Here is a 15530-nt window from a genome sequence, read left to right as displayed (position 1 = left end):
TATTTTAGTGTAGGTTTGAGGCAAATGAGAGACCATTCCCCCTTTCCTTCCCTACAACTATGAACAAGCAATCAAAATCCACTGGGGGATTTAAATTAATGTAGCAATTTTTGGTACTTTTACAAAGGATACTTTACCTTTTCCTGTCACTATAAGGATGATGAAGGTACTTTCTCATACTCATTAAATAGCTGGTATTAAACATCAGCAGATTTTTGAAGAATAACTTCTTGCTGTTACAATCAAGTTTAACTTTTGTTGTTTAAAAAGTTCTTTCTAAATACTGTTTTCTAAACAGACTGTTAGGCAGAAGATGCAAGTGTTTCCCTGTTACTCTGTTGGAGAATTGCGTAGATGCTTGTTAATTGATCATAATGTCTGTGAACTAATGGAAAGTATCCTCCCATCCTCTGAAACTCAGACTCCTCGTAGCAATGAAAACTGTACGGCATATTCCTAGAGTGTTGTTTTCAGTGTCTCCACATAGTATATTGTTGCTCTGAAGGATATGCTTAAAGCCATAATAAATGAAGGTTTAAGACTTAAAAAGACAAGCAGCTCTAACAAGCCGCCTTTTCATTTTATGTGTGTTTCCCTCAGATACTGTCGTCCATTGAATTGTTGCAACATTCTTTACCCAAAATCAACCGGAGTGCTTCTGAACCATCTCTGCATCGTGCCGCCCACACAGAGGACATAAATTCATGCACATTAACATCCACAAGACTGCCCGTGTTTTAAGATCGTGCTCCCCGTCCCTGGTTCTCTTCAGTGATGGGAAAGGGACAGAAGTAACAGAAGTTGTGCTTTTAATGCCTCGGTGTACAGGATCAGTGCCAGCAGGATTATCCACGTCCCAGTTTTAAGAACAAGCTGCTAAGGATTTCTACAGTTGTTATCCTGCAGGGACACAGCTCCACATTGCCTTTTTCTACAGTTTCTTTTACTGGGATAGTTAACAGACTATGAATCAAGAGATCTATTACTATTTTTTTAATAGATGCACTTGAGCCTTATTTTTCCCATACACAGAAGCGATGGATGTTTCTTTGGCAGTGTTTCTGGATTGATTTGAATCTGTTGATAAATTGGTATTTTTTACAGCAAGGATGGCTTGCCTCGGCGTTTGAGGAAAGACGATGCATTATGGTGCTCCTTGATTGCCCCGTGCCGTACGCCACTTCAAGCTGGGGGAGTTTTGCCTGAAATGGGTATCTGCAAACAAGACTGAGGGAAGAGGAAAAAACTTTCTGGAAATCAGCTCCTGCCTAAGAGCTTTCATCAAGCCAATGAAATAAGTTAAAATGCTAATTCAACACAAAATAGTTTTGCAATAGTTTTGCACATAGAAGAAAAACTCTTGCAAAAGAATGGAACATATTCTGAACTGTACTGCTCAGAGAAGGAAGCTAGCCAGTCTTGCTATGGTCATCTTCAGTAACTTAAGCAGCTTACTTTGGTACTATTGACTTGTTTCTTGCAGCCCAATGAGGTGGTAAGTGCGGAAAGACAGGCTTTTGTGGCTGAGAAAAGGCTAATTAACATTATCCGTATACTTCTGCAAAATGAGCGTAGTCTTCATCCCATCTGAAGCTGTCGTCCAAGAGATGCACTATCAAGAGGAAACTGAGCATATACAGTTTTTCTTGCTGATTTGGGTTTTAATTTTGTTTTTATTGCTCCTGAGAAAATGCATTTATTGTAAGCCAAGGTTCCTCTGATTATCTTATTTTAATAAAATAAATTAAATTTTAGGTTTAAGATTCAATGTCATCATTTAATGTAGTAATTCATAGTTCTGACATGTACATCTAGATATGAAAAACTCAGAAAATGACATTCTGAATTATTTTTTAAAAGTTACTAGGATAGGTAATAGCAGTTCAAGTAAAAACACACTTGATATGACAACCTACAGGTTTCAAATCACATTCTTTACAAGATGTTTTTTATTCTACTGTAATAATCTTTCAGCAGCATCTACTTAGTAAGATACCTACACTGATGTGCTATCAAGCTATTTAACTGCACCATTTTTCCTCTGCATTGCATTTTCTGTGAACCTGTTTCTACGTAGACAGAAGTGAGTGTTCTGTTGTCTTGGCTGAACTCCGCAGATGACAAAAAAAATAGGTGGTTTAATCTAAGAAATTATTTTTTTAAATAGCGTGCTGTTTAAATATGTTCATTAGGGAAAGAACGGAAGCCAGGTTTCCATTCTTGGAAGGGAAGCTTGGGGTTTTGTGTTTCTCTGTGCGTACAGGGAAGTATGGGGCTCCTATCTGAATACATTGCTGCGGTCTAGTGAGTGAAGAGACAAGATGTCTGTAACCACTGTTACCTCACTCTAAACTGCTGCCCAAGAGCTGTTAGGCAAAATACTTTTGCTGTGAATTTTGGCAGCTTACGCGTGCAACTCTGAACTGCCTGTAATGTCAAAATAGCCATTTCGGCTCCTTATTTGCAGCAAGCAAAAAACCCACAAAGCGCTTATGAGAGGGAAGAGAGGAACTTGAAGTACGTAAGTACGTAAGCCAGATACATACTTAAAAAACAATCTCTAGGCTGTTTGTCCACAGAATGCCTTATAACATTATAAGAAGGGTGGAATATTAATCCTTAGGTGATAATTGAGCATGACCATAAAATTTGCTTGCTAAAGAGTAAACTGAGGGTTGACGGAAACTGTTCCATATCGTTCTGCATGATTTTTAATAATATTCTTGGTATTTTAACTGCAGCCTTCTCTAAACATCGTTTATCTCTCATTTTACCTTCATTTTAATAAAGAAGAGTTTTTAAGAAGGGAAAAAAAAGGAGAAATGGTAAGCTCTAATTTCCAAAAAGAAACCGTTAACTCCTAATTTTTAAAACAGGTTATGTGTCTCTTGAAAAATTAAAATATTTTTGATAAACAGGCTTATTTTGACCAGCACTGGATGTCAAATTAGATGAAAGCTGCTAAGTGAAGAATTGAAAAGGTCTGAGTTTCTAAGTCTTACTGTGCTCTTACATTAAAATGTCTCTTTATGTTGTCCCTAGGTAGCTTTGAAAAACAAGTTATCTTTTTAATTTCAGACTACTGTTACCTGGTTTATGTCTTCTTGGGGCAAAGTAAATCAGGAATGTCTTGTTTAAGGTAAAGAACATCCTCTCCATTGACTTTTTTCGGTATATTTTATTACTGAAAATACTTCTCTCTGGCAAAAAAATATGTGTAAGACCAGCCAGAAACAAGCTTCAGCAGGGAGGCTAAGGGGTGTAAGTATTTTGGGTTAGGAACTATGTCTGGACAAGAGCTCTTGAACATTCGTCTTACAGTACTACCCCTCTCCCAGTGATAATTTATTTTCCTTCACCTTTGTAACTGGCAATGAAGAATTACACTAATACCACTTACTAGAGTAAGAAAGACCTTCACTGGTGCTTTCTTATGCCAGTTTTAAATGGAAGCTGACAAGTAAGTGGTTAAGGATACTGACCAGCTAAGGCCTGACTTCACAGTAAGCATTGCTGAAAATTAACTTTAGAGTAGGAGTAATTGTGGAGAAGTTACATTTCCTAGGTCAGAACAGAGAGCAAAATTTGCATGTTGAATTGGAGGGACCTGTTGGCCAGCAGAGATGGGGCAGTTCTCCCTCGTCTCTCGGAACCCTTAGAAAGGTAGTATTTTCATCCGGGGTGTTTCTCAGCTTCAGTTTTGACCCAGAAATGCCAGCCCACAGATGAAGCGGATAATCCTGGAGTCACTAACTTGGTGCCATTTAAAAATGTTTGAATCCCAGATTAAGGTTCCTGCTGTTTGCTTTATGACAGTGACCTAGATCCTTGTTTTTAACTGTCAAAGCAGCGCCCTATTTGCTGTGCTGATGTAAGGTTTTTTTGCACAAGTGTTTCTAAATACTTCGCTTCACAACACAAATAAATTTCTGTTGTCTCAACAATCAAGCTTTCTGAAATGCTCGAATCTTTAAGCAGACAAGCAACCTTTCAAGGGCATGCAGTCTTATCCTCAAGCCGTCAGTTAAATGGGCCCTCTATTTATTTTAAGATCGTATGCTGAATGTGCTTGAGAAAACTCTGCTTGTACTCAAGTGGTTTAACGCTGTATTACTCAGCAGCCATTTCAGTTGTGTCCAGGCTGAATTTTTAGTTTCACTGCAAAGTTAATACAAATGACTTGGCAGAATTAACTTCATATATCAAATTTCACAATCAAATTGCTTTTGCTCAGAGCTTCTGCAACACAAACATGAATTAAATTTTTAACAAAAATAAAATTTGGTAACAATTCTGTTAACTCAGGAGAGCTGTGCCTTAATCCCTCACACCTCCCGGGCCTTGAACGTTGCTGTCCTTAATCTGAAAGAGGCAAATGGGCGGCTGGAGCCAGAGACCTCCTGAAGAACTGCTACAGGTGAAGGAGCCAGCTTGCCAGTACCGGTGCAGCCACCTTCAATGTCACTTACATGGGCAACGGTTGAACTCCTGCCTGTGCTTTCAGTAACGCTGTCTGCCAGCTGCAACTGGCGATGGGAGGTGTGTGGAAACGGGGCTGTTCCAAGACTGTACTTACAGCTTCAGAAAGGTATTGCTCACTATGCTAGAGGTACGTGGAGATAGAAAAGCCTAAGTATCAGCCACACAGTAAGAAAAGCAGCAGTTAAAACTAATGTTTCTTTTGTAACTGAAATTATTTATGTCATAGAGCTGCAAACTATAAGATCACTGACATAAGGAGATCAGAAAATTACTTAGTTGCTTCATTTAATTTTGGCTACTTCATTTAACCCGAATCAAGGTTTCCCTTCCAGTTAAATACATTTGAACTAGTTAATTTTTTTTTTCAATTGAACTATTGCTGTTGCAATGACTATTGAAGGTAACTGCGTGCTCTCATGAAACAGTTTCCAAAATCCAGTTTGTGCTCTAAGTTTAATTTAGCTGTATGTTGTCACTCCAGTATTGCTCTGCCTGAATGTAATAATCAGCACAGCTGTATTTGCTTTACAACGGGTGCTCTAAGAGACACTTCCTGCCACTATACACTTTAATTATTTTAAAACAAGGGTAGGAACTTGACTTGCAGAGTCTTCAAGAGTGGGGCAGTGTCCAGGCCCCACTACTGAAACACTCGCTGTAAGAATACAGTAAACTTCATTCTGAACTCTAGGCACTACTTTGAGGTATAGTGTATTAGTTCTTAAATCTCCTTTACAAGGAAGAAAAAGCTACAGTGACTGTTATTCCCAGTGGGTTTTTGTAGATAGACGTTTAGTTGATTTAGTGAAGGAGGGGGGAAAAAAGCAAACACCCAAAATAGATTTAGCAACAGTTTTTAATGGCTCGAGCTTTAAATGGTAAGAGAGGAGCTGTATTTACACTACCACTCAACTCACAAGACAGCTTATGTTATGCTGAAGAGGGAGAAAACCCTCTTGGGATTAAGGGCTATTTTTCCATGCAATCAATTTAACTTTTTAAATATATTTTAGTATTTCTGTTGCCATACAAAAACTATCTATCTGAAAACTTTACCAGGACTGAACAAGTAAACCACAGGGCACATTCATTCTAACTGTGCTGTAGAAAGTAAAAGCATTGCTAAATAAATAGCTAGATTGCTACAGAAGACAGCACCTTTAGTTCCCTTTATTGAGAAGTAGCAGATTCCTCATCAGCCCCAGAAAGGTGCATTAAAAGTTCTCCAAGTTCTGTTACTTCACCGTCTGTGCTGGTCACAGTCCTGCTTTCTCTGTCTTCAATGAAGTCCCACAGACGAACAGAATTGAAGAACTGGAATAGAAGAAAATCTGATTGAGCGTGAACCAGTACTTGTCACAGTTCCATCACAATATTTTCCATTATCAGTCTTACTTCTTCATTTAAAAAAAAAAGAAGTTGAGATTCAAAAGCTGGGTTTGTGCTCGGATTTACTAACGCTCTCGGCAACGCTCGCTGTTGAATTCAAAGGGCCAACCGCTCTCTTTAGTGTTACAGTATGAACACAGGGAGGTCAAACTAGCCAGCATGAACAAGCTGTATCTAAATTAAACCAGTAGGCCTGCCTTGACCATTCAGGGTGGTGGCCAAGCCATAACGAGTTTTTGAGAAGGCTTTAACCATTTTAGCTGGTCTTACTGCCAGCTACATGCAGGCAAGCGAGATGAGTTTTTAATACCGCAGGCGAAAGCTCTAACGGCAGAATTCCCTTGAAGAAAGGTTTGCCATGAGAAGGCTTCGTTGAAAAAAATAAACGATAATAAATTTTTGCTGCTACATGAAAGGTGCCTTCTCCTTTCCCTAATAACAAACCCGTGCCTTAAGGAAAACTGAGGGACACGACGCTTTCTTCACTTCTCTGAGGCCATGCATGGTATGAAACATATTTAAGTGGTACACTTGACATTCAAAATGTGTTTTTAGTTACACTTGACTGGAGTATTCCCTTACCCGCACAGTCCCCTCAGAGCTGAGCTGTTTCCGTGGTTTTTCAGGTTCAGCTCGCGTCCCATCTGGATAAGCATGAAGGTAAAGACACTTTCCTCCAAATGGGCAAGTTCCTTTCCCTTGTTCAAAGTACTTGCAGGGTTTTTTCCTGATTTAATTAGAAAAGAGAGAGTTATTGCCTTCAGCTCGTAGGAAATAGAGTTCACTGGCCTTAGTCAGTGGTGCAAAGTACTGCTCCTGTTAACACACCAAGAGTTTTGGTCTTCCATTCCCTAACTGACAGCAGTCAAAATAGATGGGCAAGATCATCAAAAGCGAACAAAGACAGACATAAAAGAACAGCATCGTAAGTCAAAAAAATTTAACTATCTTAAGACATGGGAAGTGAGGGACGTTCAAAGGATGTCATTGATCCTACACATGCATTTTCATCCTAATGAACAAATCCGTTGCTATTTCTCTAGCAACATTCCTCTCCTGTATTTACTACCACTACATTTTTATGAACCTGTTCCTCTCGTCATCTCCTTTGGAAGTTCTATGACAATACTTTGTTAATTTAAGTTTCCATCAGCTTTGTTGTTCAACTAAGCTGTTGTAGCTGTGTAGCAACTTTTGGTAAAGGTGTTCCTTACAGAGGTCATACAAGAGTACTCGGGGCGGTGGGGAGGGGGGTGATGGCTTGTTCTACAATGAAAAACATCTGAAGAGGAAACTACAGAGGAAACGCAATTGAACTTGTAAACTTAATGTGCAAATAGTGCTGAAACTGGTTCCTAAGGTATAGATACAGTCTATCAAATAGCAACTAAATGGAGAACAAAGCACAACAATAACAAAAAACCCTCAGAACCAAACCCCCCCAACCAGGCAGTGCATGAAAAGCGGAATGAATTTGCCTTGGTTTGGAACTCAGGTGGTCTGCGACTTCCAGGTTTCTAGGTCTGACTTTTTCCCTCCTGTGCTGGCATATAAATCGGAATGGATTTGTGCGGGCATGACCCCTGCTCTTAGCTTAGACTCCCTTTTGTTAGCATTTTTTCATTCCATGCAATACTAAATCCTCAAGTTAAACTGACTGCCAAGAGATCTATCCATAAAAACCTCTTTGGTGCAGAAATTCTATCTATCTCCAACACAAAGTATTAGTCTTAGCTGAGCACTTAAGCAAAACCCCTTTTTGTATTCTCTTCTACACGACAGGTTGACAGGAGCCAAAACCCAACTTCTACCACTACCTGACACCTCTACTCCAGTAACACAAAAGCTTACCTCACTGAGAACATGGCCAGTCAAAAACTGCGCTAAGCTGAGGCTTTTGAGCGCAACTTACTATCCTCAATCCAAAGTCCTTATGAATTAAAATGAAAAACCACGACAGCAATAGGGTATTGAAAACAAACCGTATCCGAAGAACCTCAGTTTGAAGTGATTAATTTTATTCAAATATTTTGCCTGACTAGAAGATAAAACAAGGCAAGATGCTGGATTCATTTAATGGAGCAGTACTGCTTTCAACGATTCTTCTGCTGTGTTATAACAGGACTTCGGAGACTTAAAGCTTTCCAAGCAGCTGAAAAAGCAACAGCTACACACGGACTTAAGTTAGGCCTATTTTTTTCCGTACTCCAAAGGGCATGCTTAAAGGTTGGTGCACATCACAGAATAAAGCTGCACAACCTTCGGCAAAAAGTCATTGCTCACTCGGGTCAAGCACAGCTCTGCTTGTTTACCTTAAGAAGAGTGAGCAAGGAGATAAGTAATGCTGTCTTACCGTTCTGTGAACTACACAACCCTTTACGCATTCCGGGCAAGCACAGCTTTGCAAAGCTGCTGTAAAACTACCCGTCAGCAGACCTCTCCCAGTGCTCCGAGCACCAGGCAAATCGTTATTAGACAATAAAAGGAATGCAGTCCCGTAGTATTTACCATTTCCAGTAGACATTGCAAAAGCCCCGTGAATTTTTATCCCATATTTCAAGAGACTATTACATTTTCCTTCCCTGGTTGTTTTCTTCAGTAACTGACAACCTTCCAGGCAATTGTGTCTAAGGGATCAACAGAAAACGCGTGAAGCCAATTTTGGCAAGTGAACTGAAATGGCTTCAACATTTCAGAGCACAGTGAGTTGGAGTAATTTCTGATCTATAATTACACAACAGACCCCTTCATAGCTGTCAAATAAAAGTGTTGACAGGGATTAAGAGTTCTCTGTAGAATGGTTTGTAATTACATAAAGTTTAAAAATACAGGCGCTTTGATTGACTGAAGTCTTAGTGTACCTATGCCAGGGACAATGTAAACAGTATTTGCGGTTACTGAACTTACCCCACTCCCTGCTTAAATGCTTCAATCAGCTCGTTTTTCTTCTCCTGGTCTTCTACCCAATACGCGCTGGGAATGACAAACTCGGATATCACGCGGCACTCCGGGCAAGACCTTAATGGATCAAGACAAAACAGCAGTGCTCTTACTTTCCAAGAGTGATACTCCTGAATAAATTTGCCAGAAACAGCAGTCTCCTGAGGGAAAGGGAGACGGTTTGTCACGCTGAAGCAGCAGACGCCTCCTCCCACGTCAGTACAGCACACGTGCACATTTGTGATTAGTTTCAATCAAAATGATCCAATTCAGTGCAGTCAGGGCGTGCGTTACCTTGCGTTTGTTTCTAGACCTGAACAAAAGTAACAGGTATTTATTTCCTCAATACACAGAAGTAAACTGCGTTTGCTAATCCCCATGCTCTGACTTCTACCAGCAGTGATGAGTTCTTCACTTAGTGGTTTTATGAGATGGATTTCTACATGAACAAAGATCAAGAATCAAATATGCAACTTCAGGTACCTCAACAAGCCTAGGAAAGGCTTTATTACCCCCTCCCCGTAAGTCCCATAAAACACCTTGCCTCCCAGCAGGCAGTGCTTTTAGAACTAAGCCAAGTCCCTCCTTTAGATTAGCTTTACAACGACCGGTACGTTCACCATTATGGAGAAATGTAAAAAACATGTTTGAAGAATTTGTATTAGTATTTAATCCATACTCAAACCGGTTTCCAGGGTGCCGTTTCTGAAAAAAACCCCTCACAGTCTCTACTGTAGGCAGAGTATCTCAGTGCCTGTCCACCAGAAGCTTGACTCCAATACAGGTTACGTTCTAATGAGCGAACGTTCACTTCAATGAAATTCATAATGAAAGTTGTGCAGAAAAGTCTATTTTGGCAGAAGACTGAAAATACTTCCCACCTTTTCCTCAGCACGCTTGTAACTTGAGAGGGTTTTCAGAGAGATGCTCAAAAAATGGAAATTTCCCTCATTAGATGTTTTAAATTCTCTCACCTAAGGAGGAGCATGTTTGGAATGCAGTTTTTATATAGCTAGAAGATGAAGGCATTTACTCAGATAAAGATAAATGTGTGATTAATGGGACATTTAGCTTGAGTAAGCTATCATTTAGAGAAAAATCCAGTAATTAAGCACATACACAGAAAAAAAGGAGTTACTGTTTTTGCACGCAGGGTACTGTGAAGGGCACAGGTTAACAAGGTCTCGGCTGTTCCAGAGTCCACACGTGTGCACTCTGCCCCACCGTCAACGCAACGAGAGAGGGCTAAGTTACAAAGGGCCAAGCTCTTCCCGCACAGGACCACAGCATGTAAGTAAACTGTTTACCAAAGGATACCCGATGCATCCCACTCGTCTTTAAGGTAGTTCTTCTCACAGCCAAACTCCAATGTCCTGGCGTTCGCCAGCGCTTGGACTGGGATTTTCTGAGCTCGGATTTATTAATGGCTATGTTAATATTTACAGCTACAGAATCCCTTATCACCAGTTTTATTTCCGTGTCAAGACAAAGCACACCGGAGAGCCCAACTCGCCGACACAGGCCACAGAGAAGAGACTCTGGTTAACACCAACTTACTTTATGATTGGATTCTCAAACTGCTTGGCACATCTCCACTGCCGGATGCAAGACAAGCAGTACGTGTGATTGCAGTTGGAAAGGATCCCAAACCTCCTCTCGGAGGCTGATGGTTTCTCGTACACCACTTCCATGCAGATACTGCACACTTTGTCCTGGCTTGCCTGAAAGGCAAAGGCCTTCTCCATGTCATGCTCAAATGTCGCCATGCACATCTGTCACAGGAGAGACGGCATTGGTTACTGCAGTCCATAGATCAGCCTGTTCCTTGTAAAACAAGCGTGTCTATGAAAGGGATCTATTACAGGAAAAATAAGGTACGCTGATTAAGAGCATCATTCTTACCCTTCATCGTCATAATTTAATTCTAAGAACATTAAATTCAACCACATATTTCAGCCCTTCAATGTTCTCTGCAGCTTCAGGAGTATCAGAAGTAAAACTGCCCAATGTTCTCTGCAGCTTCAGGAGTATCAGAACACTGCCCGAACACTCTTCATTTACACCTTTCTATATCTCTGTCTTGGAACAGGTATTGCACAAGGAAATGCTTCAAATACCCCTAAACCCGTCTAATTCAGGGTCCAGAACGGATGCCACACTCAAGATGTTACTCTGCTTAGCATTAAGGCCACACTCATCCGCCAGATATTAAGCTTTACCCTAGCTAAGGAATTAGTCTCTCATTACAGGCTTTCCTACAGCGCTTCTCAGCACAGTATCCCAGTAGTGGCAATCAATAACCGATTTATACTTTCACAGCACTGCAAGGTGAGCTGCTGGTTATACCTGCATAGTTTTACCTCTTGCTTTTCTAAGTTCTCAGGACTGGACAAGTAAAACAAATTTAAAAGACTTTAAATTACAATAATAATAAAAAAAAAAGGACACACAATAATTCCACATTAATGGCAGCATTCTGACTACTGCACCTTCTCATCCAACACACACCTCTGCTTCCGGAGCTGAGCACCTGGCAGCACCGGTGACGGGACACCCTGCCAGATAGCAACGAGCTCCCGGGAGAAGTGAGAACTCCTACGCCAGCACGTTTTGCAAGTATATGCCGGCTGCACAAAAACTGAGATTTTTAACCCCTTGGATTCTACTCCAGATTCTGGAGACACTTATGATTCAGTAACCACTAATGCTGCTGGTCTTTCTCCTCCTCAGCCTCGAGAACTCCTGTTCCTGACCAGCCCTGACCTAAACCTGGTAGCCAGGCAGAGAAAAGAGCAGCCCCTTAGGCCCATCTTTACCCAACCAGTTCCTCATCCAGTCCCTCCAGCCATCCTACTTCAAGTTCAGCTCCAAAATCTCTGTACTCAGTTCAGTCTGTCCCTACTTGACCCTGCCCTGAAATCAGCCACGACCAGGAAGAGACTTTTAAAGAGGTGACTCAGCAGACCGGCTGCAGGCAAGTTTCCGATAAGGATGAAATGGGAAAAAAAGAAGTTGCTGTAAAAGGCTATCTGCATCATCATTACCAACTAAGCCCCAGATGCTTGAACAGACTGCTTTCAGGATCATTTTAGAGCTAGACAAACAATAAAACAAAAGCTCTTTGGAACAACAGGCTCTTCTACAAAACACATCTCTGGATTTTAGAGCAAACCAACCAAACCTTGCACTGAGCAAAGCAAACCTCACACCAATTTCATGTTAATATTACCATCTCGTGAGCCTTCCTCTGTTCTTGGTCGAAAGGGTGAAGTACTTGCAATCCACATATCTCACACACGTCTCCATGGAGGTAAAGGCAGCGATCCCCGAAGTGGCACGCTCCCGCTGCAGCGTAAGGACACAGCTGCTCTCCGTCAGCACAGGAGCTTCCAGCTACCGGATCTTCCAGTCCGCTGCAAATAGCTTCCAAATACGAATGGGGCTTCATTTCCAGATTATCATTTTGGTCACTGCAACACAGCACACTGCTTGCGGCACTGGGTTTCTGCTTTTCTTCATTCAAGCCACACAGATCTTGGGAAACAGAAACATAATATGAACCATACAAGACACTGCACAAAACGCACTCAAGAAGCTCCATATACTTTCTTTCCAATGATTACCAGTTTTTTTTTAAAAAAGTTTTCTCCTCAATGAAATCTCATCTCTAAGCCCCTTTTGCTCACAAATCACAAAAATTTTCACAAACTACCTACTGAAAAGTTTGATTTCAAGATTTCTTCAGCTGTTTTCTGTTTACAAATAGGCTAAAAAATCCTCTCGTTTCACATTAAGGCAACCGGCCCATCCAGTGCGACAGTGAGAACAGATGGGAACAGGGGTGCAGGCAGCAGGGGGGCTCGGCTCCTCTGTCCTGCCTGTCAGGCGTGGACGGACATCTCCGTGCTTGTGTTCCTAAGGGCTGGCACAATCCTCCACAGAGCGCACGCCAGGTACCCTGGCACAAAGCAGCCAGGTTTCTCACCATTTCAAATGCCCTCACGTTAAGTACAAAATGCACAAAAAGATCTGAGGGGCAGAGATATTTTGACCAAAAACCCCAAATCAAAACAAAAAAACACCCCGCAAAATCCCCCCAAACAAAAGCCATCCTTCAGGGAACACCAGGCTAAAAGCCAGTCAGCTGGACACGGTCATTAAAAGGCACTGACAGGCACAAGCGTTTCCAGGAAAGAGGCCTCATCGGGTAGGAAGTCCGACTGCACCTCTCCAGCTGTCCATGAAACTCAAGTAACAAAAGGAGAAAAACCACCTAACTCCTATCAAGCATCAAGGAGGACGAGCACAGCACCGCTCCCACTCACTTCTGTCCCTGAGCACTAGCGTTTTCTTCTCCCGTTTGCCAGTCTCGTGCAGTTTGCTCCTGATTATCGGCGCGCTGTGCTCGGGAGGATGGCGAGGGTTGTGCGGCGCTGCCGACGAGAGGGGAGGCGGCGCAGGGGCCGCTGCACCCCCCGACGCAGGGAGTCTGGTGTGATCGTACCTGCAAAAGGAAAAAGACAGAACGAGTGTTACAAAGGCTAAACTTGGCACAGTGGCGGGACAGCTCCCCCGATGAATATTTAAACAAAATAAAACTGAATAGCTGCTTTTTTTTTTTTTTAAAGGATTGTTCTGACAAGTTGACTGAACTGCTCAGTTCAGAGCCAGACTAAAAGGTTTCTCAGCCTCAGAAAATGGATGCCTCTGAAAGCACACCTCTATTTTCTTCTCCAGAGACACCCAGCGCAGCTGAAAGAACATTATTCATGTGCATATTAAATTAGATCTTCGTCATCTCCTCACACAAACAGGTTTGCTGGCATTTCTGAGAAGCAACATCAAAATGCTGTGCAGGAAGGAGTGACATTTCGAGGTCTTGTTTTCCCCTTACAAGCAGCAACGCTTAGACTTTATGCTCCCACGGTCTTCTCCAGAGACACCCAGCGCAGCTGAAAGAACATTATTCATGTGCATATTAAATTAGATCTTCGTCATCTCCTCACACAAACAGGTTTGCTGGCATTTCTGAGAAGCAACATCAAAATGCTGTGCAGGAAGGAGTGACATTTCGAGGTCTTGTTTTCCCCTTACAAGCAGCAACGCTTAGACTTTACGCTCCCACGCCACAGGAGAAGATGCAGCATTTGCATACGGGATAGGAAAGGACTCGAGACATCCGGTAAAGCTATGGAGGTACACTCCAGCAGCAGAGCAATCAGTGCAGTAAAGAGGCTGGTCCAGTAAAGCCATGGACACACCTGAACCCTAGAATTTTTTTGATGGGAACAGAAATATCCTCTGTATCTGTTTCTGGTCCCGTACTTAGTGCCTACAGATGTGCCATACACACGAATCACTTACGCGCATCGAATGCCCTGAACTCCAGCAAAACAGCTGGAGTAAAACCGCACCAGGCTTTGCAGCCATCATTACGGTCCGGCCAGCGTATGACGTGGTCCCCGTGAATAACAGGGCCGTCAGCAACACTATACGTTCCTAACTCGATGCGAGCAGCTAACAGAAGCTACAGAAATCACCGACGTTCAGTCTCCTGATCCAAGTTTGGTGCCACGAGCTAAGCAAAGGAAAGGAAATATAACTAAGCCACTGCCATCACAGCAATGCCGCCAGGTCCCCTGGTGTTGCCAGGTGAAGGTACAAACACAGGCTTCTCATCCGTGACCAGAATTTTTCCACAAAGAAGCCACGGGCTGCCCTGGGGCACCTCCCTGATGGAATGTAACAACGTTAACTAACGCACAGTATTTCCTAGAGCATTTCTCAAGGAGTTTTAACCAGAAGACTTCAGGAAAAGGTGTGGCACCGTTCAGCTTTCCCGCCAAACCTGGGGGAGCGTGAGAAAAACACTTTGTTCTAAGACAGGACCGAAAGTCCTTGAAATTTCGCGTTAGAATCTGCACAAAGGAGGCTACGAGCTACACCAGGAGAGCGGAGTGAAGCACTGCCGAAACACTGCCCGCTTCCAGCTGCTTCAGTCACGTGGAAAGCAAACCACGCAGCCAAATGTCATTTCACGTGAAGCGGCACATCGGAGGCTCTGGCTTTTTGTATTTAATAGGTCTTACTATGATGCGAACCAGACGAAAACATACGTGAAACCTGAACTTCAATTTCTACAGAGTCACATAACGGCTGAAGCCAAGGCAGGGTAGAACTGTAACATTGCATCCATACGCTGGTTTTGGTCAGGGGAGAAAAAGCTCACGTTTAACACATTATTTCATTCCCTTTGTCATTTAAAAACTCCTATCTTTTCTTGATCTTTGATTCCCTGGAGTTTAAAGCTGACTGCACGCCCAGTTCTTCTGAACTCCCCATCCCCAAAAGAGTCAGGTCTTTACCTGCACCGAGCTCCATAGGCACACTGTCCCTTCTGGTAATACTTGCAGATGGTAGAGGATTTGCTTGTAGACAAATCATGCGAGAACAGACACTTATTTCCCTCCCGACACACTCCCTGCATGTAGTACCTGGGGGAGAAGTAGCTCTGGTCAGAGAAGTCTGTTTTGCAAAGATGAGCACAAGAACGGTTTTCCTTCCCAGGGGCAACGCCGAAGCGCGTTTCCGTCCGCGCCCGACCCCGCTTCGTCCTCGAATAAAGATTCCCCCCTTAGGAGGCTGCCCGCAAAGCAGCGTAACCGCTCTCTGCACCCGCAGCCCCGCCCGGGCCGGGGATCGCTTCCCCGCCCGCAGGC

At 42.6% G+C, this 15530-nt stretch overlaps 2 protein-coding genes across 8 annotated transcripts in view; one reads left to right on the top strand and one right to left on the bottom strand.

Annotated features, from left to right (window-relative positions):
• RAF1 (Raf-1 proto-oncogene, serine/threonine kinase) overlaps nucleotides 1-1751 on the top strand; it is an 81932-nt gene extending 80181 nt beyond the window's left edge. For all 7 annotated transcript variants that reach the window (XM_009287069.2, XM_009287066.2, XM_019474090.1 and 4 more), the window contains one exon: nucleotides 601-1751. In XM_009287069.2, the coding sequence (XP_009285344.1) occupies nucleotides 601-741 (141 nt within the window). In that variant the 3' untranslated portion in view covers nucleotides 742-1751. The remainder of the gene's footprint in view (nucleotides 1-600) is intronic.
• On the bottom strand, nucleotides 1148-15302 carry MKRN2 (makorin ring finger protein 2). Its single transcript, XM_009287072.2, has 8 exons — nucleotides 15177-15302; nucleotides 13137-13315; nucleotides 12041-12345; nucleotides 10369-10583; nucleotides 8779-8889; nucleotides 6454-6598; nucleotides 5641-5796; nucleotides 1148-1227 (listed from the first exon to the last, which is right to left on the bottom strand). Exons 1-7 carry the CDS (start codon nucleotides 15296-15298, stop codon nucleotides 5653-5655), a joined length of 1221 nt encoding a protein of 406 aa, XP_009285347.1. The 5' UTR covers nucleotides 15299-15302; the 3' UTR covers nucleotides 1148-1227; nucleotides 5641-5652.
• Nucleotides 15303-15530: the final 228 nt, after the last annotated feature.

The sequence above is a fragment of the Aptenodytes forsteri genome, unplaced genomic scaffold, assembly GCF_000699145.1.
Source record: "Aptenodytes forsteri isolate BGI_AS27 unplaced genomic scaffold, ASM69914v1 Scaffold105, whole genome shotgun sequence".
NCBI classification, from domain to species: Eukaryota; Metazoa; Chordata; class Aves; order Sphenisciformes; family Spheniscidae; genus Aptenodytes; species Aptenodytes forsteri.
This window is presented reverse-complemented; position numbering and strand designations above follow the sequence as displayed.